This window comes from Juglans microcarpa x Juglans regia, chromosome 1S (assembly GCF_004785595.1).
Source record: "Juglans microcarpa x Juglans regia isolate MS1-56 chromosome 1S, Jm3101_v1.0, whole genome shotgun sequence".
Lineage (NCBI taxonomy): Eukaryota > Viridiplantae > Streptophyta > Magnoliopsida > Fagales > Juglandaceae > Juglans > Juglans microcarpa x Juglans regia.
The window spans coordinates 29,477,749-29,501,360 of record NC_054595.1 but is presented as its reverse complement, the minus strand read 5'-3'; the positions used below and the strand labels follow the sequence as shown (position 1 = coordinate 29,501,360).

At 36.6% G+C, this 23,612-nt stretch overlaps 4 protein-coding genes across 6 annotated transcripts; 1 reads left to right on the top strand and 3 right to left on the bottom strand.

The window, feature by feature from the left end:
* Positions 1-3,716: 3,716 nt before the first annotated feature.
* On the bottom strand, positions 3,717-8,564 carry LOC121246449 (GDSL esterase/lipase CPRD49-like). 3 transcript variants are annotated; one of them, XM_041144616.1, is made up of 7 exons: positions 8,275-8,564; positions 6,352-6,706; positions 5,695-5,772; positions 5,111-5,251; positions 4,636-4,712; positions 4,399-4,548; positions 3,717-4,077 (listed from the first exon to the last, which is right to left on the bottom strand). In XM_041144616.1, exons 2-7 carry the CDS (start codon positions 6,460-6,462, stop codon positions 3,864-3,866), a joined length of 771 nt encoding a protein of 256 aa, XP_041000550.1. In that variant the 5' UTR covers positions 6,463-6,706; positions 8,275-8,564; the 3' UTR covers positions 3,717-3,863. The 3 variants fall into 3 exon arrangements, with proteins under 3 accessions (XP_041000550.1, XP_041000549.1, XP_041000551.1); XM_041144615.1 differs by having other exon boundaries at positions 6,352-6,658; XM_041144617.1 differs by having other exon boundaries at positions 6,352-6,523.
* A 1,833-nt stretch (positions 8,565-10,397) lies between these two features.
* LOC121247491 (protein FAR1-RELATED SEQUENCE 5-like) lies at positions 10,398-13,053 on the top strand. The gene is made up of 3 exons (XM_041145828.1): positions 10,398-12,707; positions 12,809-12,922; positions 13,018-13,053. Exons 1-3 carry the CDS (start codon positions 10,398-10,400, stop codon positions 13,051-13,053), a joined length of 2,460 nt encoding a protein of 819 aa, XP_041001762.1.
* Positions 13,054-13,340: 287 nt separating this feature from the next.
* LOC121246468 lies at positions 13,341-15,388 on the bottom strand. Its single transcript, XM_041144645.1, has 2 exons — positions 14,944-15,388; positions 13,341-13,820 (listed from the first exon to the last, which is right to left on the bottom strand). Exons 1-2 carry the CDS (start codon positions 15,354-15,356, stop codon positions 13,775-13,777), a joined length of 459 nt encoding a protein of 152 aa, XP_041000579.1. The 5' UTR covers positions 15,357-15,388; the 3' UTR covers positions 13,341-13,774.
* A 697-nt stretch (positions 15,389-16,085) lies between these two features.
* Positions 16,086-22,612, bottom strand: LOC121246394 (putative ABC1 protein At2g40090). Its single transcript, XM_041144537.1, has 12 exons — positions 22,366-22,612; positions 21,918-22,072; positions 21,555-21,680; positions 19,908-20,003; positions 19,667-19,767; positions 19,320-19,356; positions 18,148-18,366; positions 17,926-18,037; positions 17,488-17,579; positions 17,210-17,389; positions 16,931-17,044; positions 16,086-16,681 (listed from the first exon to the last, which is right to left on the bottom strand). The coding sequence occupies exons 1-12, from the start codon at positions 22,547-22,549 to the stop codon at positions 16,475-16,477; spliced, it is 1,623 nt and encodes a 540-aa protein (XP_041000471.1). The 5' UTR covers positions 22,550-22,612; the 3' UTR covers positions 16,086-16,474.
* Between the last annotated feature and the right edge of the window lie 1,000 nt (positions 22,613-23,612).

Below are 23,612 nucleotides of genomic sequence, written 5' to 3'. Positions count from 1 at the left end.
CTATAGTGACATCCATAAATTTTTCCACAATAGTTACACTTGGCTTGGGGGTTACTTGAGTCACCACCCTCTAGTTTGGTGAAATGACTCCAAACTATTGAAGCAGGTTTCTTGTTGGGCTTGGGGGCGGGGCAAGGTGCCGTAGGGCTAGGGGTAGGGGTTTGACTAGGAGGGGTAGGTGTAGGTGTAGGGGTAGGGGTAGGGGTGCCCTCGGCCTGGAAAGGAGAGCTCGCACTAGAATCTGCTGGCATATCCATAACTCAAGCAAACAACAAATCTGAAATTATAGAAAACATAGCAAATATATAATGAACATAAAAAAAATTAGAATAAAAAATTATAATTATATATATAATTCATCAAACAATTGTAAAAAATTTAAAGTCATAAATTTTAGGCATTAAAAAGACACATTAATTATTCAAGTTATAAAAAGACTTATAGTGGTTTTAGTTATATATATATATATATATATATATATATATATATTTATAACTTGAAAGACTATAAGGCATAAGCATAGCAACTATATAAATTATAATGAACATAAAAAAAAAAAAAAAGTAGAATAAAAAAAAGTACCACTTGACATTCATAATTTCATATATATATATATATATATATATTTCATCTTAATTCATTATATTGAATTTCGAAATACCCTAGTGCATTCTTTTTTTTTTTTTTGTTCAATTTGGTAGGGAACATCAAATTCTGTTTTTAAACCCCTAAATTAATTTTTTAAACCCCTAATGCATAGCAATTTTAAAGATTAAACCCCTAAATTAATTTAGGGGTTCCAAAGATTAAAACCCCTAAATTAATTTAGGGTTTCGGATTGGGCTATTTAGGGAATTTCGAAACCCTAAATTAATTTAGGGGTTTCAAAGATTAAAACCCCTAAATTAATTTAGGGTATTTCGAAACCCTAAATTAATTTCCCCTAAATTAATTTAGGGTTTCGGATTGGGCTATTTAGGGAATTTCGAAACCCTAAATTAATTTAGGGGTTTCAAAGATTAAAACCCCTAAATTAATTTAGGGTATTTCGAAACCCTAAATTAATTTAGGGGTTTCAAAGATTAAAACCCCTAAATTAATTTAGGGTTTCGGATTGGGCTATTTAGGGAATTTCGAAACCCTAAATTAATTTAGGGGTTTCAAAGATTAAAACCCCTAAATTAATTTAGGGTATTTCGAAACCCTAAATTAATTTAGGGGTTTCAAAGATTAAAACCCCTAAATTAATTTAGGGTTTCGGATTGGAGCCCTAGACACAATAATATTGAAATTCAGTGATTTACACACATTATATAATGCAAAAAAAAAAAAAAAAAAAAATCACAGCACACAATTCACGGGTCACATTCAAAATTTCAAAGATCAAACCACATGCACAATCTAAACTCCACAGCACACAATTCACAAAATCCCATCCTCCATCTCCAATAAACCCCATCCTTCCTCCAATCTCCATTAAATATGTAAATAAAAAAAAATTGATTTAAAAATTTGGGTTTCTTACGGCTTACCTTCGGAGATGAAGAGAGATGAACCGGAGAGAGAGAGAGGTGATGGACCGGGCGGCGGCTCACGGCTGCGAGAAGTAACTCAGAGAGAGAGAGAGGCGAGAGCGAGGCTGCGCCGCTGCGAGCGAGAGTGAGAGCCGAGAGGTGAGAACTGAGATGCGAAGTAGGGGGAGCTGCGTAAGGGACGAAGGGTTTCGGTTTTAATTTTAAACCCAGGCATGAAACGACGTCGTTTCATGCCTGGGTTTTTTTTTTTTTTAAATATATGTAAATAACGTATAATATATAATATAATTATATATAATTATAATTATATATAATAATATCCGCGGGGCGGGGCGGGTTATATCCGGGGCGGGGGTCACCCCAGCCCGCCTCCGCCCCCGGATGTTGCCCCAGATGCGGGCGGGTGGCCCCGCCGCCCGCATCTGACGGGCGGGGTGATCCGCCCCGCCTAACGAAGGCGGGGCGGAAGCGGGTCTGGGCAGCGGGGGCGGGGCCCCGCTGCCCACCCCTAGTCTCAACTATATATGGCTGGCGGTGCTCCAAAATTGAAAAATACTCGCTCGATGGCTGCGGTGCTCCGTGAGATTTCTCTGTCGGCAACAAAGGAACCCGTTTACTGCAACTTGGGTCTGCTACGGTCGTGTGTCAGCTCGCTCGATAGTGTCGTGGGTCTGCTATGGTGAAAGAGATTGGGGAAGGAGATGGTTTTTGAGGAGGAAGAGAACAGAGAAACAGAGAGAATACGGTCGGAGAAGGAAAAATACTCTTGTATTTTGGGTGTCAGTTGTGATAAAATATTGTATTTAATTGCGAATTTCTTTGAAGTTTAGATATATTCAATTTTACGAAAATTTAAAAATAAGATCTCAAATTATAAAACATGGAAATTTAGAGAGTGACATTAGAATCGACGCTTCAAAATATCTTATAATTACAAATCATAATATTTTATTATTTTATATTGTTAATTAATTCGGATATACACAGTTTATGAAGTTTTTATAAATTTTATTTGTAGGTCTAAAATATTTCGAATGTTATTATTAAATGACAATTAGTCACATCATTCTTGGTCATTTGTATTACATTATATAAATGTAATTAAAGTTGAACTTATACAAAAATATCGTATTTAATTATTATTTAAATCAAATTGAAATTCTAAATAAAATTACTAACTTTTTATTTAAAAGTAGCTATTTTTCTAGTTTTCCTAATTATGTATTTATTACTGTCTTATTCTCAACTCATGTGAAATTTATGAGATTTATTAAGGCATCTAGAATACTACACAGCAGAGGGTTGTTACACAGCAGTATTCATTCCACTTAGTGCTATGTTGTTGTGGAATTTGTTATTTGCGCTGGTGATGCCTTAATAAGATTTATCATGACTGGTGAAAATAGAGAAGAGTAATGGATAGAACAACAAATTACTCTACAAAAATATTATTAACAGCACTCTTTCAATTTATTGTCTAATGGATAAGGGGTGAGGAGTTATGTAGAGTAGTTTTTATTTAATAAATTGAACTATTTTAATGCATTGCACTTACTTAGGAGTTATGAAAAGAAACTAGTAGGGATTGGCTCAAGTGGTACAAACGTCTTGGTCTTGAGGGTATGCTTCCCTCGTGCTAAAGTTCAAATCTCTTTATGTATAAATAATTTTTAGGGGTCATCAAAGAGATTTTTCTCTTCAATTACCCGAAGTGCATTTACAAAAAACACTCTCTCGAAAGCCTGTGCATCTTGAGATTAGTTGGGATACTGTTTTCCCATCCAGTGCCAATAAAAAAATGAAAAGATGCTAAAGTTGCGTTTGGGTAGTAAGATATTTTTAGGTGTTATGTGAATAGTAATGAAAAGTAATGATATAATATTAAATAGTAACGAAAAATACCTAAAAAATAATAATAAATAGTTATTTTGAAAATACCTCACCACCCAAACAAGGCTAAGAGATAACGAATTATTATTCGAATTTGATATGGGGCAAGCGAAATTGCTCAGCTTTCGCAGCGGGGATAAACTAGAGCGGGAGGGGAACTATCTATATAGCCGATACGGAGAGGCGAGTAATTATACGAGGTTTTTATGCCTTGTTTTAAATTTTGGTAAACAAGTATGAAATTCATTTTGTTTGATTACTATTATTGGTAAAGCTCTAGCTGAAATGGGATTAGCTTGTAACACACCAGCCCTTAATTTCCTGAATGATGAATAACCAACTACAATAAGTTTATGTGTATATGTATATATATATATATAGAGAGAGAGAGAGAGAGAGAGATGTATTATTATTGTCGTCTATGTTTGATTCTGCAAACTAGTCCCACTGATTCTCCATGTGGTATGTCCAGTCCGAGGGATTCAAGGTTGTCTTTCCATCAGCAGCGACAAGATCATATGGGGAATCCTCAGCAAATTCTGTCGGCATAGACTTCCAGTGTAGACATGGCTCCCAGTCAGCTTCCTTGAGAACCTTCAGTATCTCCCCAACAACTATCTTGCTCCCTTCAGCTGATAAATGAATCCCATCTCTGAAAAAGTATAACAAATAAAAATAAAAATTGACATTGAGAGCCAGCGGTCTTTGACACCAACTTCCAGAGTCAAAACAGAGTCAATAAACATAATAATTAAGGCATTGGTTTTGACTTTTGAGTTTCAGCGTTGAAAAGACTCCTCTCAAACACTCAACACCAGAGTCAGTAAGTCCTCCAATTCATTAAATCGTATTAACTGCAGTTCTAAGAAGTTCCACTGCAGGATTCAGTCATAACTATAACAATAAGACGTAGAAGTTGATGGTGTTGGCAGAACAAAAATGGCATACAAAAATTATGGCCAAGTACACTTACGTGAAGCAAGCTTCCATCCAATCATCTCTTTTCTGAAGTGCAGTAAAAAGATCGACAACCTTCACACTCATTTCTTGGCACAGCTCTATACAAGCTTCTGAGTAACTCTGGCATAACTCATTTGTCCTAACAACCTCACTTACAAACTCACTGGTTTAAGAAAGAAAACCAGTGTTAAAAATGGCACTACCATTCAAAAACCAGGAAGCAGAATACTCAAGATATGCATGAAAGCACCTTTTGTTTTCACGAATCTTGGCCTCATTGACAGGAGGACTACTTAAAACAATAATGCGTGTTTGCTTTGAAAGGCTCTGATATACAAATTTGCAACAGGATATGAGTCGCGCATACCAAAATTTGAGGATAATCAACGACAACATCAACACAGTAGGTAGAAACCAAAATAAGATGAATCTACCTTTCTCGTCATTAAAATAAAGATTAAAGATATTTATTTACTTGGGAGAGGTGAATATTTCAACTCCTTCGTTTTTATATAGATCAATGAAGTTAAAAGTAAATCCCTTTTTCCCTGTGCAGTTTCCAGGAGCTGGTAAATCCCAGAATAGAAACGATAACGATATAAATTCAAGAATCAAATTGGACAAGTTGTTTTTAAGTATCTGATTCTATCTTACTACACAGTCTTACATTTGCTTCAAACATGAAACATGGCAACGTTGTATCAATTGGTATGTGAAGAAAGTACCTGGAGATGAGTCACAATCTTTCTCATGTTCTCAATGTATTCAGGAAGTGGTACATGAGGGCCAAGGCCAGATGAGTGAGGCCCCATTGAATCGTTACCGCCGAAATAAACTATCACCAAGGAAGGCTGTAGAGCAGCATCCTAGAACCAAGAAATGTAATGTTGGGAGTCAGAGCTTAATTGTAAGACAAAAGTATACCGGATGGCCTAACTAGAGAAAGTTCTACTAACATAGTTGGCAATCTTACATCAAATAGAAGACACAGTTCCCAAACATTAGTACCAAATTTTAGGGATACATAGGGAGCTATCAAGAGCAACGATAAGGTCCAATTAACAATGAACTGCTATGGGAACTAGAACTCCCTTTCCACTGTCTCTATGAAGTTCTTATGGAATGCTATGATCAGAACAAAATGGTAGAGTAATTCCACAGTCATAAACAATAACAGCTCTGAGATTACCAACATATATGTAGATAGGCCTCTACTGTCCACAATTATAATAATGAGCACTAGCATGACACAGCAAAGTGCCATTGAGGTATCATTATAGTTTTTTTGTAAATACCAGAAGTATAATACCTTCGGAAAAACCTGATCAAGGACCTGGAGAGCACGTCGTGAGTTCCACCCAAAATACCCTCGCAGCACAATGTCTGCCTACAACAAAGCATGAAAAAGAGTTAAAATAAAGTCATTACTAATAGAGACTGTAGTAGAAACAAAATACTCCAGACTCTCAAATATCGAGGCCAAAGAAGTAAACCATGAATCCAAATATTGATCAGAATCTCCCATGTGGAAAGCAACCAATCCGGGACCCAAAGATTACAACAGAAAAATATTTAAATGCTAAGAGGAAAATGACTTCAGCACGTCATATTCGGCTCAAAAGAAGCTTACCCAAATACATGAAGCCGGATAACTCGAACCCCGCATCTTGCCCAAAATTTCATATATGAATCTACTCAACACCCAACAGGCTAAAATTCTTAAGAAACCTAAGATAAATGCCCTCCTTGCCAGAGTCAACCAAAATGGGCTTCATTTTAATAGGAAAAAAGATCGGCTTTGATGACATGTTTTACTGTGCTCAAATATTGGACTGAAGAGTGAACCAAATTTCACAAACCAAGCTAATAAGCCAACATCGAACTAAATGACACACAAATACACATGTATTTTGTGTGTGTGTGTGAGAAAGAGAGAGAGAGAGAGAGAGAGAGAGAGGGAGGATACCTTGCGAGCATAGATTTCAGCGAGAGCGGCACCCCAACCACCATGGCCGAAGCACATTTGGACAATGGAGGATCCGAAAAGAACGAATTGAGGCCTCGCCGGTCCCGCCATTTCTCTCCAAAACTGGTTCTTTCTCGAGAGAACAACTCCAAAAACCAAAACCCAACACCAACTAGTGTCGGACAGAGCAATTGATCCAGCACGACAATAATATCAATACTAGTACGCTATTGATATTGTTTTACTCGGCAATCGGCATGGGTGTATCTATTGAATGTTCTTACGCATGGAGAAAAAGCTGCACGTGCTGTCGTTAATGGCACCGACACATAAACTTTCGAAATACTTTAGCACACTCATTGGTTCACAGCTCACAACTTTACATGCAGAATAATGGTGTGTGGAATATACTGATATCTCCACCCATGTAAATTTTTAATCAATCTGAACTTAACTATGTGAAACAGATAACATCCCCATTTTATTTATTAATTTTTAAGGAAAAAAAGATATTTAGATTATACACAAATCATGCATGAGCATTAGCATTGGATTATGCAAATGCAAATGTAAAATTTGAATAATATGACATGATTTTGCATTTGGCTATTCCACTCAAAACTTATTCCCATATTGGATTATCCATCTATTAGTCAAAATAATAATAAAATATTATAAATTTAATAATTTTTTTTTTCAATTTTTTTTGTTCTATTATTTTTTTTTCCTAAATTAAGAGCTACATGGAAATATTAATGTTATATAATATGAGACTTGAATAAAGATGTGGATGGGTCCTAGAGTGCAACAAATACATTCTAAATATTTAATACAACACCATTGAAAAATATACCTATCTAAATATTTATTGCATTTTCACCTCAAAAAAACACCATTGAGAAAAACACAAGTCATCACTAATGTTCAACACATTTCAGCCCATCACAAAAATATGCACACCTCCAAAAGTCAGCCCATCACTTATTGAATTTGCATTAGGTTTGCATCAATTTATCAATTAATTAACTTCCTCAACAGCACTTCATCAAACACTTCATCTTCACAAAGACCACTTCACTCCACTCTCACTCCAACTTCACAAAGACCAAGCAGAAGTAATACAAATGAAAATAGTCAATTAGAATTGCTTGAACTGAGTAATAATTATCTATGAATACAGAGTATACGTATATTCATTAATCATGTGCCCAAGAGGCTTCAAGCAATGAGAAAATAAATAAATGACTGTCACAACGAAATTCTATGAATTTAGATAAATTTATATCTCAAAATAATAACGACCTCAAACAAAAACCAAAGGCTTCTGCCCTGCGCTCCCTCTCTATAAAAAGCAATATAGATCTTCTCCTAGTTCCACCGTTTTAGGAACCATGTTTGCTATCACAACAGAAAGTGGGGCAAACTCAAAAATTGCTCGAAAATAACTCAGAGATCTCTTCTTTTGCATCATCAAGTCGGTACCAGGATTTACTACCTCAAGTCAGCAACAAAAATACATTAAAATCATTGCCTGAAATCAAGCTCGCACCCCCCCCCCCTTTTTCTTGAAAAGATTCAAATAATTCAAAGAAACAGATCGTAATGTAAATGTGAACTCACACTGAATAAATCACGAGTATTTACAACCAAATCTGACATAACTGAGCCTAAAGAACCAAAGAGAAATCATAATCAACAAGTAGGAAAACAAAAACAAAGTACATGCCTTCTTTTCTTTTGTTTTTTTTCTCTTCCTTTCGATAAATTTAAAATCGCTTTTATTTTCCAATACCCAGGATAAGAAAATAAAAATGGATGAAAATACAAGCGCATAGATCTAATGGAAGTATATAGCAAGCAAAACAAAAGAAAAAGAAAAAGGACACCCAAAAAACAGATACAGCATAAAACGAGTTGACGTACTTTAGCTGGAAAAGAGGAACACCGTTCTGTAGATCAAAGGAGAAGATTACTTCATGCCGAGCCACAAAGTTGAAGCTCTCTGCATCTCACTCTAACTGCAAGATCCCCTCCCGAATGTCGGAAAAGGCCAGTGCGTCTCTAGTCAGCAACCGTGGGACATGTATTTCCCAAAATAATCTCAAATGCCGAAAACAGAAATGAAGCAAAGAAAATCCTTCTTGGGGTTTCTGGACACTGGATGGAACTAAAATGGTGAAGAGGAGAGAAGAAGGAAGCTCGGTTCGAGGGAAAAGGAACCGGCGTTGAGGTTTATTGAATAAAAATAAGATTTGGTGTTTTACAGTAGTCTTGCAAATATGACCACTGAGATATACTGTTGCTAAAAGTCTTATATTTTTTATATGATCATCAATATGCAGCTAATTTTATGTAAATTGACTCGAACTTTACATTTAAATAATATGATAGTGGAAATGATCCTCTATAAATATTGTATTTTTTATTATTTAAAATATGCTTGTTTAGAAAAAATAAAAAAATAAAAAAAATAATAATTTAATGCCAGTTATGGGTTGGTTTGACGCCATAAAGCAGGTAAACAACCCCCACCCAACTAACCAGAGTCCCATCGTCAGTACACTCTCTCCCAAAGGTTCATTTATGTTTGGAGTAGTTCTATATACAGTCCTCTTAAAAGGACTATATTGCAGTCCTGGTCTATGAAATGTCCATCTTATCCCCATTTTAATTTATGAATTGACCAAATTAACCTTCCTTATCTAGAACATAAATCTGCACGAAAATTGGAACCAAATTCAAATCTCGCACCCCCTGCTCTTACGTTTTCCCTCTGCGCTGTGCATGCCCATCGATCCGAACGAATCACTCCTCCACCATCGAGAAGAGGACCTTCAACCCACCATCGACGGACGAAACGCCTTCTCCACCAACGGACGGAATGCCTTCTGCACCATCGACTGCCGATTGCCGATGACCTCCTTGGTAAAAACCTTGATCTGCACTTGTTTATTTACATACATATCATGGGTTGTTTTACCTACTGCTGGGTTTTGGTTGCTTGCTGAATTTTGTTTGCTAAATTAGTCTGTATAAATATAGAATAATCATGTTTTAGGATGGACAATCTGATTTTTAGGGATCTGATTTTTTATTGGTGAATTAGTTTGTATAAATACAGAGTAATCATTCATGAATAAAATCAAGAGGCAAAGCACTTAAGTTCTTGAGAATCTTATGGTCAAGTTTCAGCTGCACTCTTATCTCTGTTAATAGCTTCTCCATTTTTTAGCATTCTTATCATTTCCTAAAAATATCATTTGTAGATGTTCGTTCTCTAACATATCATCTTTGACTTTTGGATGGGTCCTGCATTTTTATTGTCTGATAGTTCTGGAATTCTTGCGAAAGCTGCTTGTGTTTATGTTGAAGAAAAGATTGTGATGTTATTTGTTATTAGCTATATAGTACTCTATCAATTAATCTCCATTTGTTATACCAAAATACTGTTTACGTTCCTCCCTCTCACTCTTTTTTTTTTTTTATCAAAGAAAGAAATTGGTAATTTTTACATTTTTTCTTCTCGTCCTATTTGTTAATCTAACTCCATCTATTGTGCTGGATATCATCAAGACTTCTAGATTCCCTTTTGGTGGGCATATGATTAATTTCGAAAGGATTGGATATGTTTATTTTTTATCAATTGCCATTCTTTACTTTATTGGACTTTAAATCCAAAATGTTGCTTGTGCTGCTGTTCTTGTTGGCATGCATGGAGACCTCATTGCGTTATAATTATCTGGAAGATGAATGAGCATCTGCAATACTAACTTCTTGACATATTTCTACAATTTCGTAGCGTTTCTAGTTTTTTATTTAGGACCTATGTAGCACAATAATTTGCAATGGTCAATATACAGATGGATCTTATAGATCGATTTCTGAACTTATATAGACTATGAACTTGCAGCATGTTTTTTCTTGTGTACCAGCTAAATTTATCATATGCTGTGGTTAGATTTTTATGTAAATGTTGCTAATTTGTTGTGCTTTAATTTTTTTTTTTACTTTCATGTTGTGCTTTAAATATATGAAGATTGTTGCTGATGGAGAAAGGGGAAGAATGCACATCTACTAGGCGATCACTGTTTTTTTCCGAAAGCAGTAATTATATGGATCCCCCAAATGTGAGAGATGATGAGGTAGTGATTGATAATCATGGTGTAATGCTGGAGAATGATGATGATGATGTGGTTTTAGAGCCAATGCTAGGAAATAATGATGATGGAGTTTCAGAGCCAACATCGGGAAATGATGATGATGGGGTTTCGGAACCAACACCGGGAAATGATGAAGATGGGATTTCAGAGCCAACGCCGGGGATGTTTTTTAAAACTAAGAAAGAACTCATTTACTACTACAAGCAATATGGGAGACAGGCTGGATTTGGCATAATGACCCAAAGAAGTAAAAGTGAAAATGATGGGAGTGTTAGATATATAACACTTGGGTGTGCTCGTGGTGGTAAGGCAAGGAAACGTATTACCAACATTTCTAAACCACGCCCGACAACAAAGACTGATTGTAAGGCGAGAATTAATGCAGTTTTGGCTGATGGTGTCTTACGTATAACTACTGTTTGCAATGCACATAACCATGGGTTAAGTCCACAAAAGGCAAGATTTTTTAGATGTAATCGAGCAATTGATGATTCTGTGAAGAGGCAGTTAGATATTAACGACAAGGCAGGCATAGGTATGGCCAAAAGTTTTAACGCATTGGTTGTCGAGGCTGGTGGTTTTGAGAAACTTCCATTTATTGAAAAAGATGCAAGAAATTATATAGACAAGGCTCGCCACCTTAGACTTGGCAAAGGAGGTGCTGATGCACTTCGTGGTTATTTTGAGAGGATGCAGTATAAGAATGATGGGTTTTACTCATCGATGGATTTGAATGATAATGGTCGATTAAAAAATGTCTTTTGGGCCGATGCACGCAGCAGAGCAGCATATGATTATTTTGGAGATATTGTGACATTTGATACAACATACCTAACAAATAGATATGGCATGCCATTTGCTCCGTTTGTTGGTGTTAACCACCATGGACAGTCAATACTTTTGGGAGCAGGCTTGATATCAAGTAAAAATACTGAAACATTTGTTTGGTTATTTGACACTTGGTTGAAATGTATGGATGGGAGGGCGCCAAAAGCTATCATCACTGATCAAGACAGGGCCATGAAAAATGCTATTGCAATAGTCTTTCCAAATACCCGGCATAGATACTGTTTGTGGCACATAATGAGAAAACTACCAGAGAAGTTGGGCTCACATACTGAATTTAAGAGTGGGTTGAAAAGTGCATTGCAGAGATGTGTTTATGATTCTCAGACTTCTGACGAGTTTGAGAAGTCTTTGGAGGTTTTTATTAACACTTACAATTTGAAGGAAAATGCATGGCTTCAAAGTCTCTATAGTGAGCGAATGTATTGGGTTCCCGTATATTTGAAAAATACATTTTGGGCTGGGATGAGCACAACTCAGAGGAGTGAGAGCATGAATGCCTTTTTTGATGGATATGTTCATTCAGGGACTATGTTGAAAGAATTCGTTGATCAATTCGACAATGCACTGAGGAAGAAAGTAGAAAATGAGATGGCAACGGATTTCCACTCATTCAATTGCACAGTCCCTTGTATAACTCATTTACCTGTGGAGAAAAAATTCCAAGCAGTGTACACGAATTCTAAATTTAAGGAAGTGCAGTCAGAAGTAATGGGAATTATCTACTCTCATTGTGTTGTCATAAAAACAGAAGGGGCAATTACCACGTATCAAGTTAATGACCAAAGGGTAGTTGAAGACGGCATCAAGAAGTCAACTTTGCAGGCGTACTTCAATGAAGATGAGTGTGAGGCAAAGTGCATGTGTGGACTATTTGAGATGAGAGGGATTATATGTAGGCACATTCTCTCAATTTTTGCTGCAAGGGATGTCCAAGTATTGCCAGAAAAATACATTATGGAGAGGTGGAGGAAGGACATTAAACGTAGATATGCTCTCATTCGAAGCAGTTACGATGACTTGAGTGGTAAACCAGCTGCTAGTCGGTACTCTGGTTTGATAAAATTATGTTTCCAAGTAGCTACAAATGCATGTGAAAGCGAAGATAATTCTTTGGACATGACACAAAAGCTAAAGGCGATGAATGAAATTTACACTAAATTGAAGCCTCAAGCCACAGTTGCAAGCACTCATGCTTCCATTGATGCCGAAACTGGAAGTTCGAAGAAAGTGTTGAGCCCTCATGTTGTCAGAGGCAAAGGCAGGCCGCCATCAAAGAGGAGACAACCTACAATAGAGAAGTTACAAACCAAAAATAAAAAGGCTAGTGGCAAGCGACAAAGAAATAATGTATGGAAGATTTAAATAATATGATTTTGATATAGTTTTAACAAATGTATGGAAGATTTAAATAATATGATTTTGTCATTTGTTTATGTATTCAAATGTAGGCCCCATCGCGGACGGAAGATGTATTAAACCCCACAGAATCAGTAATACTGCACGACACACCAGAAGCTATTGTTTCGCAACTACCTGGTACACAACAAAGCGTTATTTCTCAGGTAAATGTTAAATAATATTCTTTTTTCTCTATATTTTGAACAAATAATGCTAAGTTTTGCATGATGTTTTACAAAATATTTTAAATTACTTGCAGGCGAACTTCGCATGTCCTGACCCTCTCGATGATTGATGAAAGACATGGTAGACTGCTGCCCCATCAAAGAAGTAATGATTTGAAGACGTTGTAGACTGTTATGTTGACAAAAGCTCATAACTTCAGTTGTATAACTCTACTTTGCATTGTTGTAAACTTGGTGTATTGTTATAAGATTGGATATTTATATCATTTTAAGAGTATGAATTATGTTATGAGTATGAGATATGTTATCAAGTTAAAGTGTTGATAAAAGTGTTGGTTCAAAGTTATAATCTCATGGGTTTTATTCAATGTAGAACAAAATACATGAAATATAGTGCAAGAAAAATACTTCTCATAACCATTCATAATGTTCACAAGTCTGATGGGTTTGAATATTACAATATTGATAAAGGTTGTAAACATATCTATTACAACATACTTAACAACATTACACAGTTTGATATACACTGCTACTAATTTGTAACTGTTCTTGATCCTATCCAACAACAAAATATTAGAATTGCAAGTCCCCAATACACGCAGGGTCGTATGCTTGTATGATTAATATCTTTCATTACACCATGAAGCTCATCCTGATCATTTTGGATGTCATCTTTCAATTTTTGCATTTGTACCCTTGCACGTTGGAGTTCTTCCTCCCTCTTTCGGAGTTCTTCCTCCCTCTTTCGGAGTTCTTCCTCCCATTTTTGGAGTTCTTCCTTTCTCTTTTGGAGACGACGCTCTCTTTCGCACACAACTTTTCCTTCATTTTCTATTTCAATATCTGCCCATAAAAAGTACTCGCAGTATGACCTTCCCTGCAGCAAACACCTAATTAGTGTAAGAAAGTACAATTAATACAACAATATCTGATAAATGTAACCTTTGTATTGTTTAAAATTTTTTAGTGTTACCTCTCTATTGTAATTTGGACAAGAATAAAAAGGTCGGCTTGGATTTTTGGTTGTTTTCGATAATTTTAAACGTGCCATCTCTCCGCATAGACATTTTGGAGCATGATTCGAAGAAGATGAAGAACGCAATGAAGACATTGCGTATCAAAAATTTTACACAATTCTTGAAGCTGTGTAATGCTGAAAATGTGTTATGCCTACATAGAAAATAGATAAAAGTTAAGATAAAAGTTAATATCTTTATGTGTTTGGTCTCCCAGTCGATAATTTATGCACTAGGACCATGAGAGAGAAGACACCAAAAGTCCATTGTTGTTGAAGTGTTCAATAATATTGAAGAAATTTTGCATAACATTGGATAAATAATTTAAGGAGAATATGCCAATAATTTAACAGTAGCAGTAAGGACTGCACTCTTAACTATTCACTAATGGAATGTGCCTCAAACAAATGCAAGGCATAAACAAGATAATGATTTGTATTTCAATTTTCACCAGCACATGTACACAAAATGATATTTTACACTGTGAATAGCATAAAACTGTTTCATCATTCTTGATAATGAAGCTATTCTTGATAATCACTCGTGTGTATAGAACTCCATGAATAATTTCTGCTCTGAGATTCATGCTTTCAGATGTGAATTTTTTAAAAGTTAAAGATGAGTTTTCTGTTCTAATTTATGCTGACAGTATCTTTTTCACTCGATCAAAGCCACTTAAGTTATTGAAGTGTGGACACACGATGCATATGGACTGCTTTAACCACATGAAAAAATAGAATATGTTAAGTTTCAGCTATTTTTGAAATTATTCATTCATTAATGTGCCATCTCTTAGTATTCAATTAATAAGTTACCAGAAGTATTCAATTAATAATTTATGCCATCTCTTAGCATAAATTACCAAATCGGAACCCATTCACAAATTTCAACAAACACGTAGAGTGCATTTCTAAACCAGAAGTATTTTCTACTAACAAGTAAATATCTTAACACAAATTTACAACCAAGCAAAACCAATCTTACAGATAAAAAACGAGAAGAATTATGAACAGAACCAAGTCAAGATTCACGCTCAGACCAGAAAAATTCACGCTCAAATCGCATTCGGGGAAATCCTCACCAAGATGGAGATGGCCACGCTGCGTGATGTAGACGGAGATGGCGACGGCACTGCACGATGGGCTTGGGCACGGCGACAGCGCTGTTCGTTGCGCGATGGGGGGCTTCAGCACGGCGACGGCGCTGTTCGTGTGCGTGCGCGATGGGGGGCTTCGTGCGCGATTGGCTTGGTCTGGGTGATGAAGGGGTCTGAAATGAATGAGAGACAACACTGAAAGGAGCCGAGGCCTGCCTCTGGGGATTGGTTTCTTTGCATTTAATAAAACGTTGCGTTTTGCTCTTTTAATGAAACGTAACGTTTCATTAAAGGACTGCATTGCAGTCCCGCATTCGGGGACTGCAAGAAGAATTATTCTTATGTTTGTAGACTTTTCTTTTCAAAAGAAAAAAGGATTTTGGACAAACTTTTGAATTTGTTCCGAGAATAAACTCCAAACTACAAACTGAACGGCCAATTATAGACGGCTGTTAAGTCGTTGAAGCCATACTCCACTTAATTCTTTTTGTGTGGCTTTTTGAACATTTTCTTCTTCTTTTTGAACAGTCGACGCAGTTTATTAAAAGAAAAAGAAAATGAGTTGCTAAATGAAAAGCTAGAAGCGTCAAGTTGTTCTTGTTCGAGCAACAAATTGGACTACAACAAGAAACAGAAGTTAATAAAACCAGGCAACAACCAGACGATTTGCCTTCAATTCTCCCATAACTTCGCAACTTCAATAGCCATCAATACCGAAAGAAAAATGGATAGGTAAGCTTAATTAATAGCCTCAACCTTCACGCCTCAGTGTCCTTGCTACGTAATTGGTAAGATCAATGGTCAAGTTTGCTGCAGACTGGACGCTTTAGTGATGGCTCGGTGGTTTTCAACGCCAATTTGCTGGATCTTGTGTACGTTCGTCACGGTTGTGTCTGAACTTTCCTACCAGAAGGAGAAATAAAGGCTGTGGAGTTTTGAGCTGAAGAAGGTCATGAATGCATACTGCTCATTAGTCATTACTTTCATTCTGACATTCTAAATTACAAAAATTAATCAACCAGAGAATGAATAACTGGAAGATGTCGCACATTGTTTTATTGCTACTACATATAATATCCCAAATACAATGATGTTTTGGATTTTTTCTATTATTTGAATTTCTTATGTCCTACTAAATATTGTCCTTAAAAATCTCACTTGTCTCATAGATGGGGATTTACACCACCGAGTCGCTGAGGGCCTTTCAGGCCCTAAACTATAAATAGGAAAAAATCTATATTCTTTCTTTCTTTTTCCTCTATAAAAAAATTCAACCTGTCAATCCGTGCTCAAAACCTGCAAGTAGAGGGTTGAGATTTCACCACGGAGACAAAGAATAAGAGCCTAAGTTTGTGTGAAAAAATGAAAGAAAAATAACTGGATCGTGAGGGGAAAAAAAAAAACTTTTTTTCCTATATGTCAGTTTCCCCAGGACAGAGCCTTCCTGAGTTGTAAGAGCCACAAAGCTATCTGCATTCCAAAGAGTCGAGCTTCCAACAACATTTCATCCAACCAGACGTTCAACCAACATAGCAGTGATTTCCTTTGTAACAGCTTTGCCTCAATCACTGCCTCCGAAGAGACCTTTCCAACGACGAAGAATGTCTGAAGAGAAGATTCCTGCACCTGCTCAAGAAAATGGTACATGATTTTACTTTGCAATACAAATTAGAGCAATATTTTATCAAACATCTTAATCAAGAAGTTCCCAAGTTCCTGAGTTAGGACTAAAAATAGGTTTGATGATGTTGAAACCACAGTTGGAAATCATTTTTTGATTGATTTAGCATCGCTTGTCAAATGAAATGCTTTCCAGTAGAAAGCTAAAGATCACTTGGAAAAATAAGGTAATGGACAACAAGGAGCATTTGATACCAGAGAATTGTTAACTGCTCGTAAACAATCATTTGTCTTCAGCATTAACAGAATGACACGTGGCAGTCTCCTCAGAAGTTCCGATATTTGAGGGAAATATTGAGAAGCATACATCTGAAAAGGGGGTAGAGATGGTCAAGCAATTAACAACAAAATATTACGTTCATATCATCCGCCACATCTAAGAATGAGCAGTGTATATAAGACTTGCCATCATAGCAGGCCCCCTATAGAAGTGGACCAAATTAGAACGGAGAGCTTCTTTGGACAGAAGATCACCTGTAATTCTGAACGGTCACCATCAGCACCTTGAATGACTAAATGATCAACGGCTGGGTCAACAACTCGATTCCATGGCTTCATAGTAAGAATTCCTGCAAATAGTGCATAAAGATCCTCCCCAGCGCCCAATTTTACACTATTTTCCTTTATTGCCTTAGCATCAGCGAATATTAATGCCTGTAACAACAACATAAACAAGGAAAGAAGCAAGCTGCTTAAAACAGAAACAATACTAGAAGAAAAGAAGACACTTTCTATGCAAAGCAATGTTGTACCTTCCAAAGTGCAGCATAGTTGGTTCTAGTGTAGAAGTCAAGGTCTTTATACAATCCATGATCTAGAAGTATCAACTGTGGTTTTCTCTTACCTGTATACGAGATGGGAGAAGTTCATAAAGAACTCCAAGTACAGAATTTTTCAAAGAAAACACTAGAAGGGAATAATTGTGAAATTTGTGAAGAGAGAGAGATTACATGATACCAGGGTGAATACGATGGGATTAAGGGTCATATAATGCTGTATTATGTTTCATTCGACAGTTACTATAGATGAGATGATATGCCCGCAAGGGCAAAAATGGACCTGGAATGGTTCCAATCAAATGGTTTGGGGTTGGGACTAGGCAGATTCATGATAGTCGCAACTAAAATATTAAACCAGCAGTAGATTAGAACAAAAAATATGCCTCTACTTTTAGAACAAGAAAGCTTTACCTAGAATGCTCTTTTTGCTAGAAGGCCAAGGACGAACTAGCAGGTTGGCAGCATGGGGGTCACAATGCACAAACCCATGTTTGAACATCATCTCAGCAAAAGCTTGACTAACCTGATAAAGTACATGAAAAAAGTCATCCTCGATGTTCAGAAGGCTTATGTCTTCAGTCTTTAATCTCTACTCAAACACTGTCTATTTCTTCATAAGACCCATGAACTTACTAGTTTTGCAACTTCATTTGGTTGAATTCCAAGCCTTCGAATGTTCTTCACATCATTTATTTGTGCACCATCCATAAATTCCATGGTTAACAACTTTGAGGTACTTAAATTCCAATATACCTTTGGTGCATATACATAGTCTGCAATATGAGGAGACAGCTTCCTAAAGTTATCCAAGCATTTCTCGCTGTTCTTCCCCTCAACCAAAAAATCCAGTTCCTGATGGCCATGGCATCAAAGACCAAATAACAATACAAAAAGAAAAGAATATGAAAAAATCTATTCATCATCCATTTTCTCATCATCCCATGATGTGACATTAGATGATAGGTTCGCAAGTAAAATATAATAAATAGTCTCCAATCATCTAATGTCACATCATGAGATGATGGGAGGATGATGAGAATTTGGATGATGAGTAGCATTACTCAAAGAATATATAGAACACAAACTTACCAATAAATAGAGAGAGAGAGAGAGAGAGAGAGAGAGAGCACAAATTTGTAATATAAGAGAAGCTAAAGATGAATTTTTGCTTGGGGTTGGGTTTTCGAGTAGCGTTTTAATTCTACGGGAAACAAGGGGTTGGGGTCAGGCTTAGTGTATTTTGGGTTGTTTTTCACAGTTTTTTTGGGTCATTTGGGTCAATGGGGAAGGTGTTTTCTTGTATACATCAGTGTGCTTGGTTATTCCTTTTTTATATATATAATATTTTTACTTATCAAAAAAAAAAAAAAAAAAAAAGATGAACTTTTGCATTTAAAAGAAACTATGCCCAACTTTCCTCAATGCAATTTAAGATTTGAAGCAAAAATATTTACCACGAAAACAAGGGGTTCGTGTTGGGCATAAGTTTTAATCCAAAGAAAAAGCAACGGGAAAAAAATACCTATCATGTATAATTCTCATGGCGGACCACCACAATGTTTTTTTTTTTAATCAGTAAATAAGAATTTTATTAACGATAACTAGGCATATCCCAAGTACATAGAACATATACAAAAGGAACCTAGGCCTTATTGGCAGGACCACCACATTGTTTTTATAAATAACAATAACATACAACTACAAATGATGCATCTTTGTTACTAAACATGTTGAAAGTAATCATTCATTATGATTATAGAAATCTACGATTAAATACTGAAAAGAATGCAGTTAAAGCGGCTTGCCTTGGGTAAACTTTCATGAATTTCATCAACCAACCACCTGCATACAAAATTCAAGAAGATGTCAGTCAAAAATACCAATTAAAGACCAGAAAACTTCCTACACATACAGGCACACATAGAAAAGTGCGATACATCCTCATGTGTATAGAAGAAAGAAACTCTATGCAGCTATGCATGAGTTGTAATAACGGTTGCATTCTAAGTGTGCATCCATGTCAGGTTGGCATGCTGAAGATCGAGATGGCCTCTACCAAAAGCTATTTACACCAAGATGGTCTGTACCGAATTTCATGTAATCGTAAACAATGCAAATATAACCAGCTGGAAAAAAATAAGTGTGGCAGGACCTGTAATCAAAAGCCGGAAAAAAATGATGTATGGTTTTCACAATCAAGTCCACAGTGGCATGATCTGCAGCCGCAGTATCGGTCATGTGAGTGTGCTGAACCTGAATATTTGAAATTATTTGGATATGGAGAGATATCATCATAAGAAAAACATGTCTCTAAAGGAAATCTCAATGAAAAAATTTGGCTGCACCTATCATTGATAATTTCTATTTAATGTAAATGCCACAACAACCCAGACCTTCACAGCAACTTTCTGGCCATCATGTGTGCGAGCAACATGAACTTGTGCAAGGGAAGCACTTGCTATTGGAGCAGGATCAAATTCAGAAAATAACTGCATAAGAAGCCTCAATTAAGTGGGCCAATTTTTGCCTTTAAATAAAAACAAGTAGTATGATCACCAAAAATATTTCAGGCTAGAGCTATTTGGGATGGAGTTATAGAGAAAGTTCATAAAAGGTTGGCTAGCTGGAAACGGATGTATTTATCGAAAGGCATTAATTACAAGTACTTTATCTAATCTCCCCACCTATTTTTAATCTCTATTTCTTTTGCCTGCACGGGTGGCTAATAGGATTGAAAAGCTATTCAGGGCTTTTATGTGGGGTGCGCAATTTGAGGACATTCAATAAAGCTCTATTGGGGAAATAGTTGTGGAGATATCACTTGGAGGGGAATGCGCTTTGGAAGGAAGTTATTGATCTCCGACACGGAAGTGCTTGGGGGGATTAGTGTTCCAATGAAGTGGGGGGAGGGAGGGTATGGCATGGGCTTATGGAAATTTATTAGGAGGGACTGGCAGAGTTTTGAAACTCAAATCTGTTTTGTGGCAGGCAAGGGTTCCAGAATCAGGTTTTGGCATGATGTTTGGGGTGATGATAGCGCTCTTGATAGGGTTTTTCCAGCTCTTTATTGCATCTCAGTCAACATGGATGCTTCTGAGGCAGATCTGATTGCATTTTCTCCTGGTTCCCACCAGTGGAATGTCCTCTTTAATAGGGATATTCATGATTGAGAATTGAATACTGTTTCAGAATTCTTCAGCATGATATACTCCACGGGAGGTATAATGGCACAGGGGGGGCAAGATGCAGTGGAGGCCTAATGGTAGCAAGAAATATACAGTGAGGTCATATTACAAACTATTGGCACCACAAGATAATTTTCCTTTTCCGTGGAACAGTATTTGGAGGTCACGCGTGCCTTCCAAAGTAGCTTTTTTCGTATGGACTGCTTCTCTTGGTCATATTTTAACCACGGACAATTTGAGGAAGAAGGGGCTCATTGTGATGGATTGATGCTATTTGTGTAAAAAGCATAGCAAATCAGTGGATCATTTATTATTGGATGAGATACTATGGGATGAGATACTTAGAAGAGTCGGTTTAGCTTGGGTAATTCCATTGAGGGTAGTGGATTTACTAGCTTGTTGGAAAGAGATTCAAGGCTGTCCCCAAGTGATGGCGGTGTGAAAGATGATTCTGTTGTGCATTATGTGGTGTATTTGGTTGGAAAGGAATGCATGGTGCTTCGAAAATAAGGAACATACAACGGCGGAGCTTCAGAATTTTGTTCTACACACTTTATTGCTTTGGTTTTCAGCTATTGTGCTTAATAGAAACAATGTTCATGACTTTCTAATTTTAATTTCTGGCTCTTAGAATGTATTTAGGTGTTCTCTTGTATACTTCTTGTGTACACGGGCTTTGCTTATTTCATTCATATCAATAAAATGTATCTCTTACTTATAAAAAAAAATGATCACCAAAAAAACAAAGTAACGATTAAAATGTATTTACAAACTGATAAGCACTAAAAACATTAACAAAATGTCAAGTGAAACAATTCAGACAGAAATCTACAAAGCCGAAACAATAATACATACTTTATCTGGTGTCTCTCCCAGCTCTTTCTTAATGACTTCGCTTACTTGATCATAAGAAGACACCGGGCATTTATTCAACATAGACTCCCTCATAATTTGGACATACTCCTGAGGAACCAAATATTCCTGTATACAGAAAGGAGAAAATTTTGGTATCCAATATTTGCAAATGAGAGCGATTATATAGAACATTAAATAACTAATCTACCCCAAAGCTTATTTCTAGCTTTTCCAGTTCTTATCCTTCTTCTTTTTTTCTTTTCTTGCCAATAATTTTGAAAACTAATCGCTAAATGATAGATGCAGAATTTGAACTTTTGTTTTTTATCACAGATACCAAAGGAAGCAGATTAAAGAGCATACCAGCTGCCCAATATGTTGACCAAGCTTGATATATATTCCTCCATTTCTGAAGCATAGTTCTTGAAGTTTGCGTGCGGACCTGAGGTGAACTTCGTGTTTAACTTTTGAGATCTCAACACTACCTTCGCGTAGTCCCCATAGTGAATACTCATAATCTAATAAAACAGCAACAATAAAATTGTATCAAAATCGAAAAACAGCGGTTTCCATTTTCCACGGAACTTAAATTAATCTACAATTGAACATCAACAGAAGAAAGAAGATACATAACATTCAATCAATCCCTCGTGAATTAGCACCACTAATTGTCAACATATTCAAGATCAATAATTATAATAAAACTTCAAATAAACAAAAAAAACTAGATTGCAGAGAAAGCAAAAAATGGAGGTCCTGAATTAAGAAACCTAAGCCCTAACACGAATGTAGCTAGGAGAGGTGGGGGTACCAAAGACGATGGATGCAGCGGTGACAGAGTCGCGGAAAAGGCGGATAGGAACAGCGGTGAGGAGCTTCAGCGTCTTCGCCGGATCTTCCGAGGTGGCAACAGCGGCCGCGGCGCTGCCTCCGCAAACGGTGGCAGAGAACACCGCGAGGTTCCTTCCTGTGCGCCACAGGGATCGGGTGGCCATGTTTCAGAACTTGCGCCTCGGCAAAATGCAAATGTGGGCTAGGGCTACACGTAGCAGAAGGGTTGAGGCATTTACGCGCTATGTCAAGTTGTCAACTGTCAACTGTCACGTGTAGTATGGCTATGGCCTTGTTCCAAAATCCACCTAATTTCGGGCGATATTACTTATGGTTTTAACTTTTTATAAATATATATTGTATACATATTTATAAATATTTATTATTTATACTATTTATAAATATAATAATATATATTAAGTAAAATTTTTATTTAATATTTTATAAAAGTTGTAGTATAATAAGATGACCTTTTTATAGATTGTCATAGCAATACAAGAATCTCACATTACTTAAGTGCGATACTTGTATTGTGAAGACAATCTATAAAAGGATCATCCTATTACACTACAACTTACACAAAATATGTACTAACAAATTTAAATTATAGTTTTATTTACAAATTTAAATTTACAATTTGGGTCAAAAAAATGTGCTTTTGATCACTTTTAAACTAAGGAATAATTTAATTTGAGCTTAGTAGACTATAGTCCATTATTAAAGTGGGTGGGGGACGGAACGGATTAGGAGTCCGCCCAGGCCCCGGGATGCAGGGCGGGAGGTGGGGAGGGGCTAATCGGCACCGTATAGTGCGAGTAGCACTCCTAGCAAGCATGAATAATTTATATACAATTAAATTATTAAAATTCATTAATATTGACTCGAGTGGGGTGGCGAGCAATACTTGAACGAACAATGTGGTTTGTGTCTCGCTCAAGCCCACCGTCGCGCGAGAGTCAAGCAAACTCAAGATTTGAGCTTTGCTCGAGCGCACTATCAAATGCATCTCGAGTGAACAAGTTCCTTGAACATTGCTTGAACCCACTGCCGAATGCACTTTGAGCAAACTCACTATTTGATCTTCGCTTGAATGTTAGGTCGAACGACAATCAAGCGAACTCACGAGTCGAGCTTTTTACTCGAGCCCACTGTCGAGTGCATATTAAGCGAACTCACCATTTGATCTTCGCTTAAATGACAATCTAGCGAACTTACTATTTTTTAAAT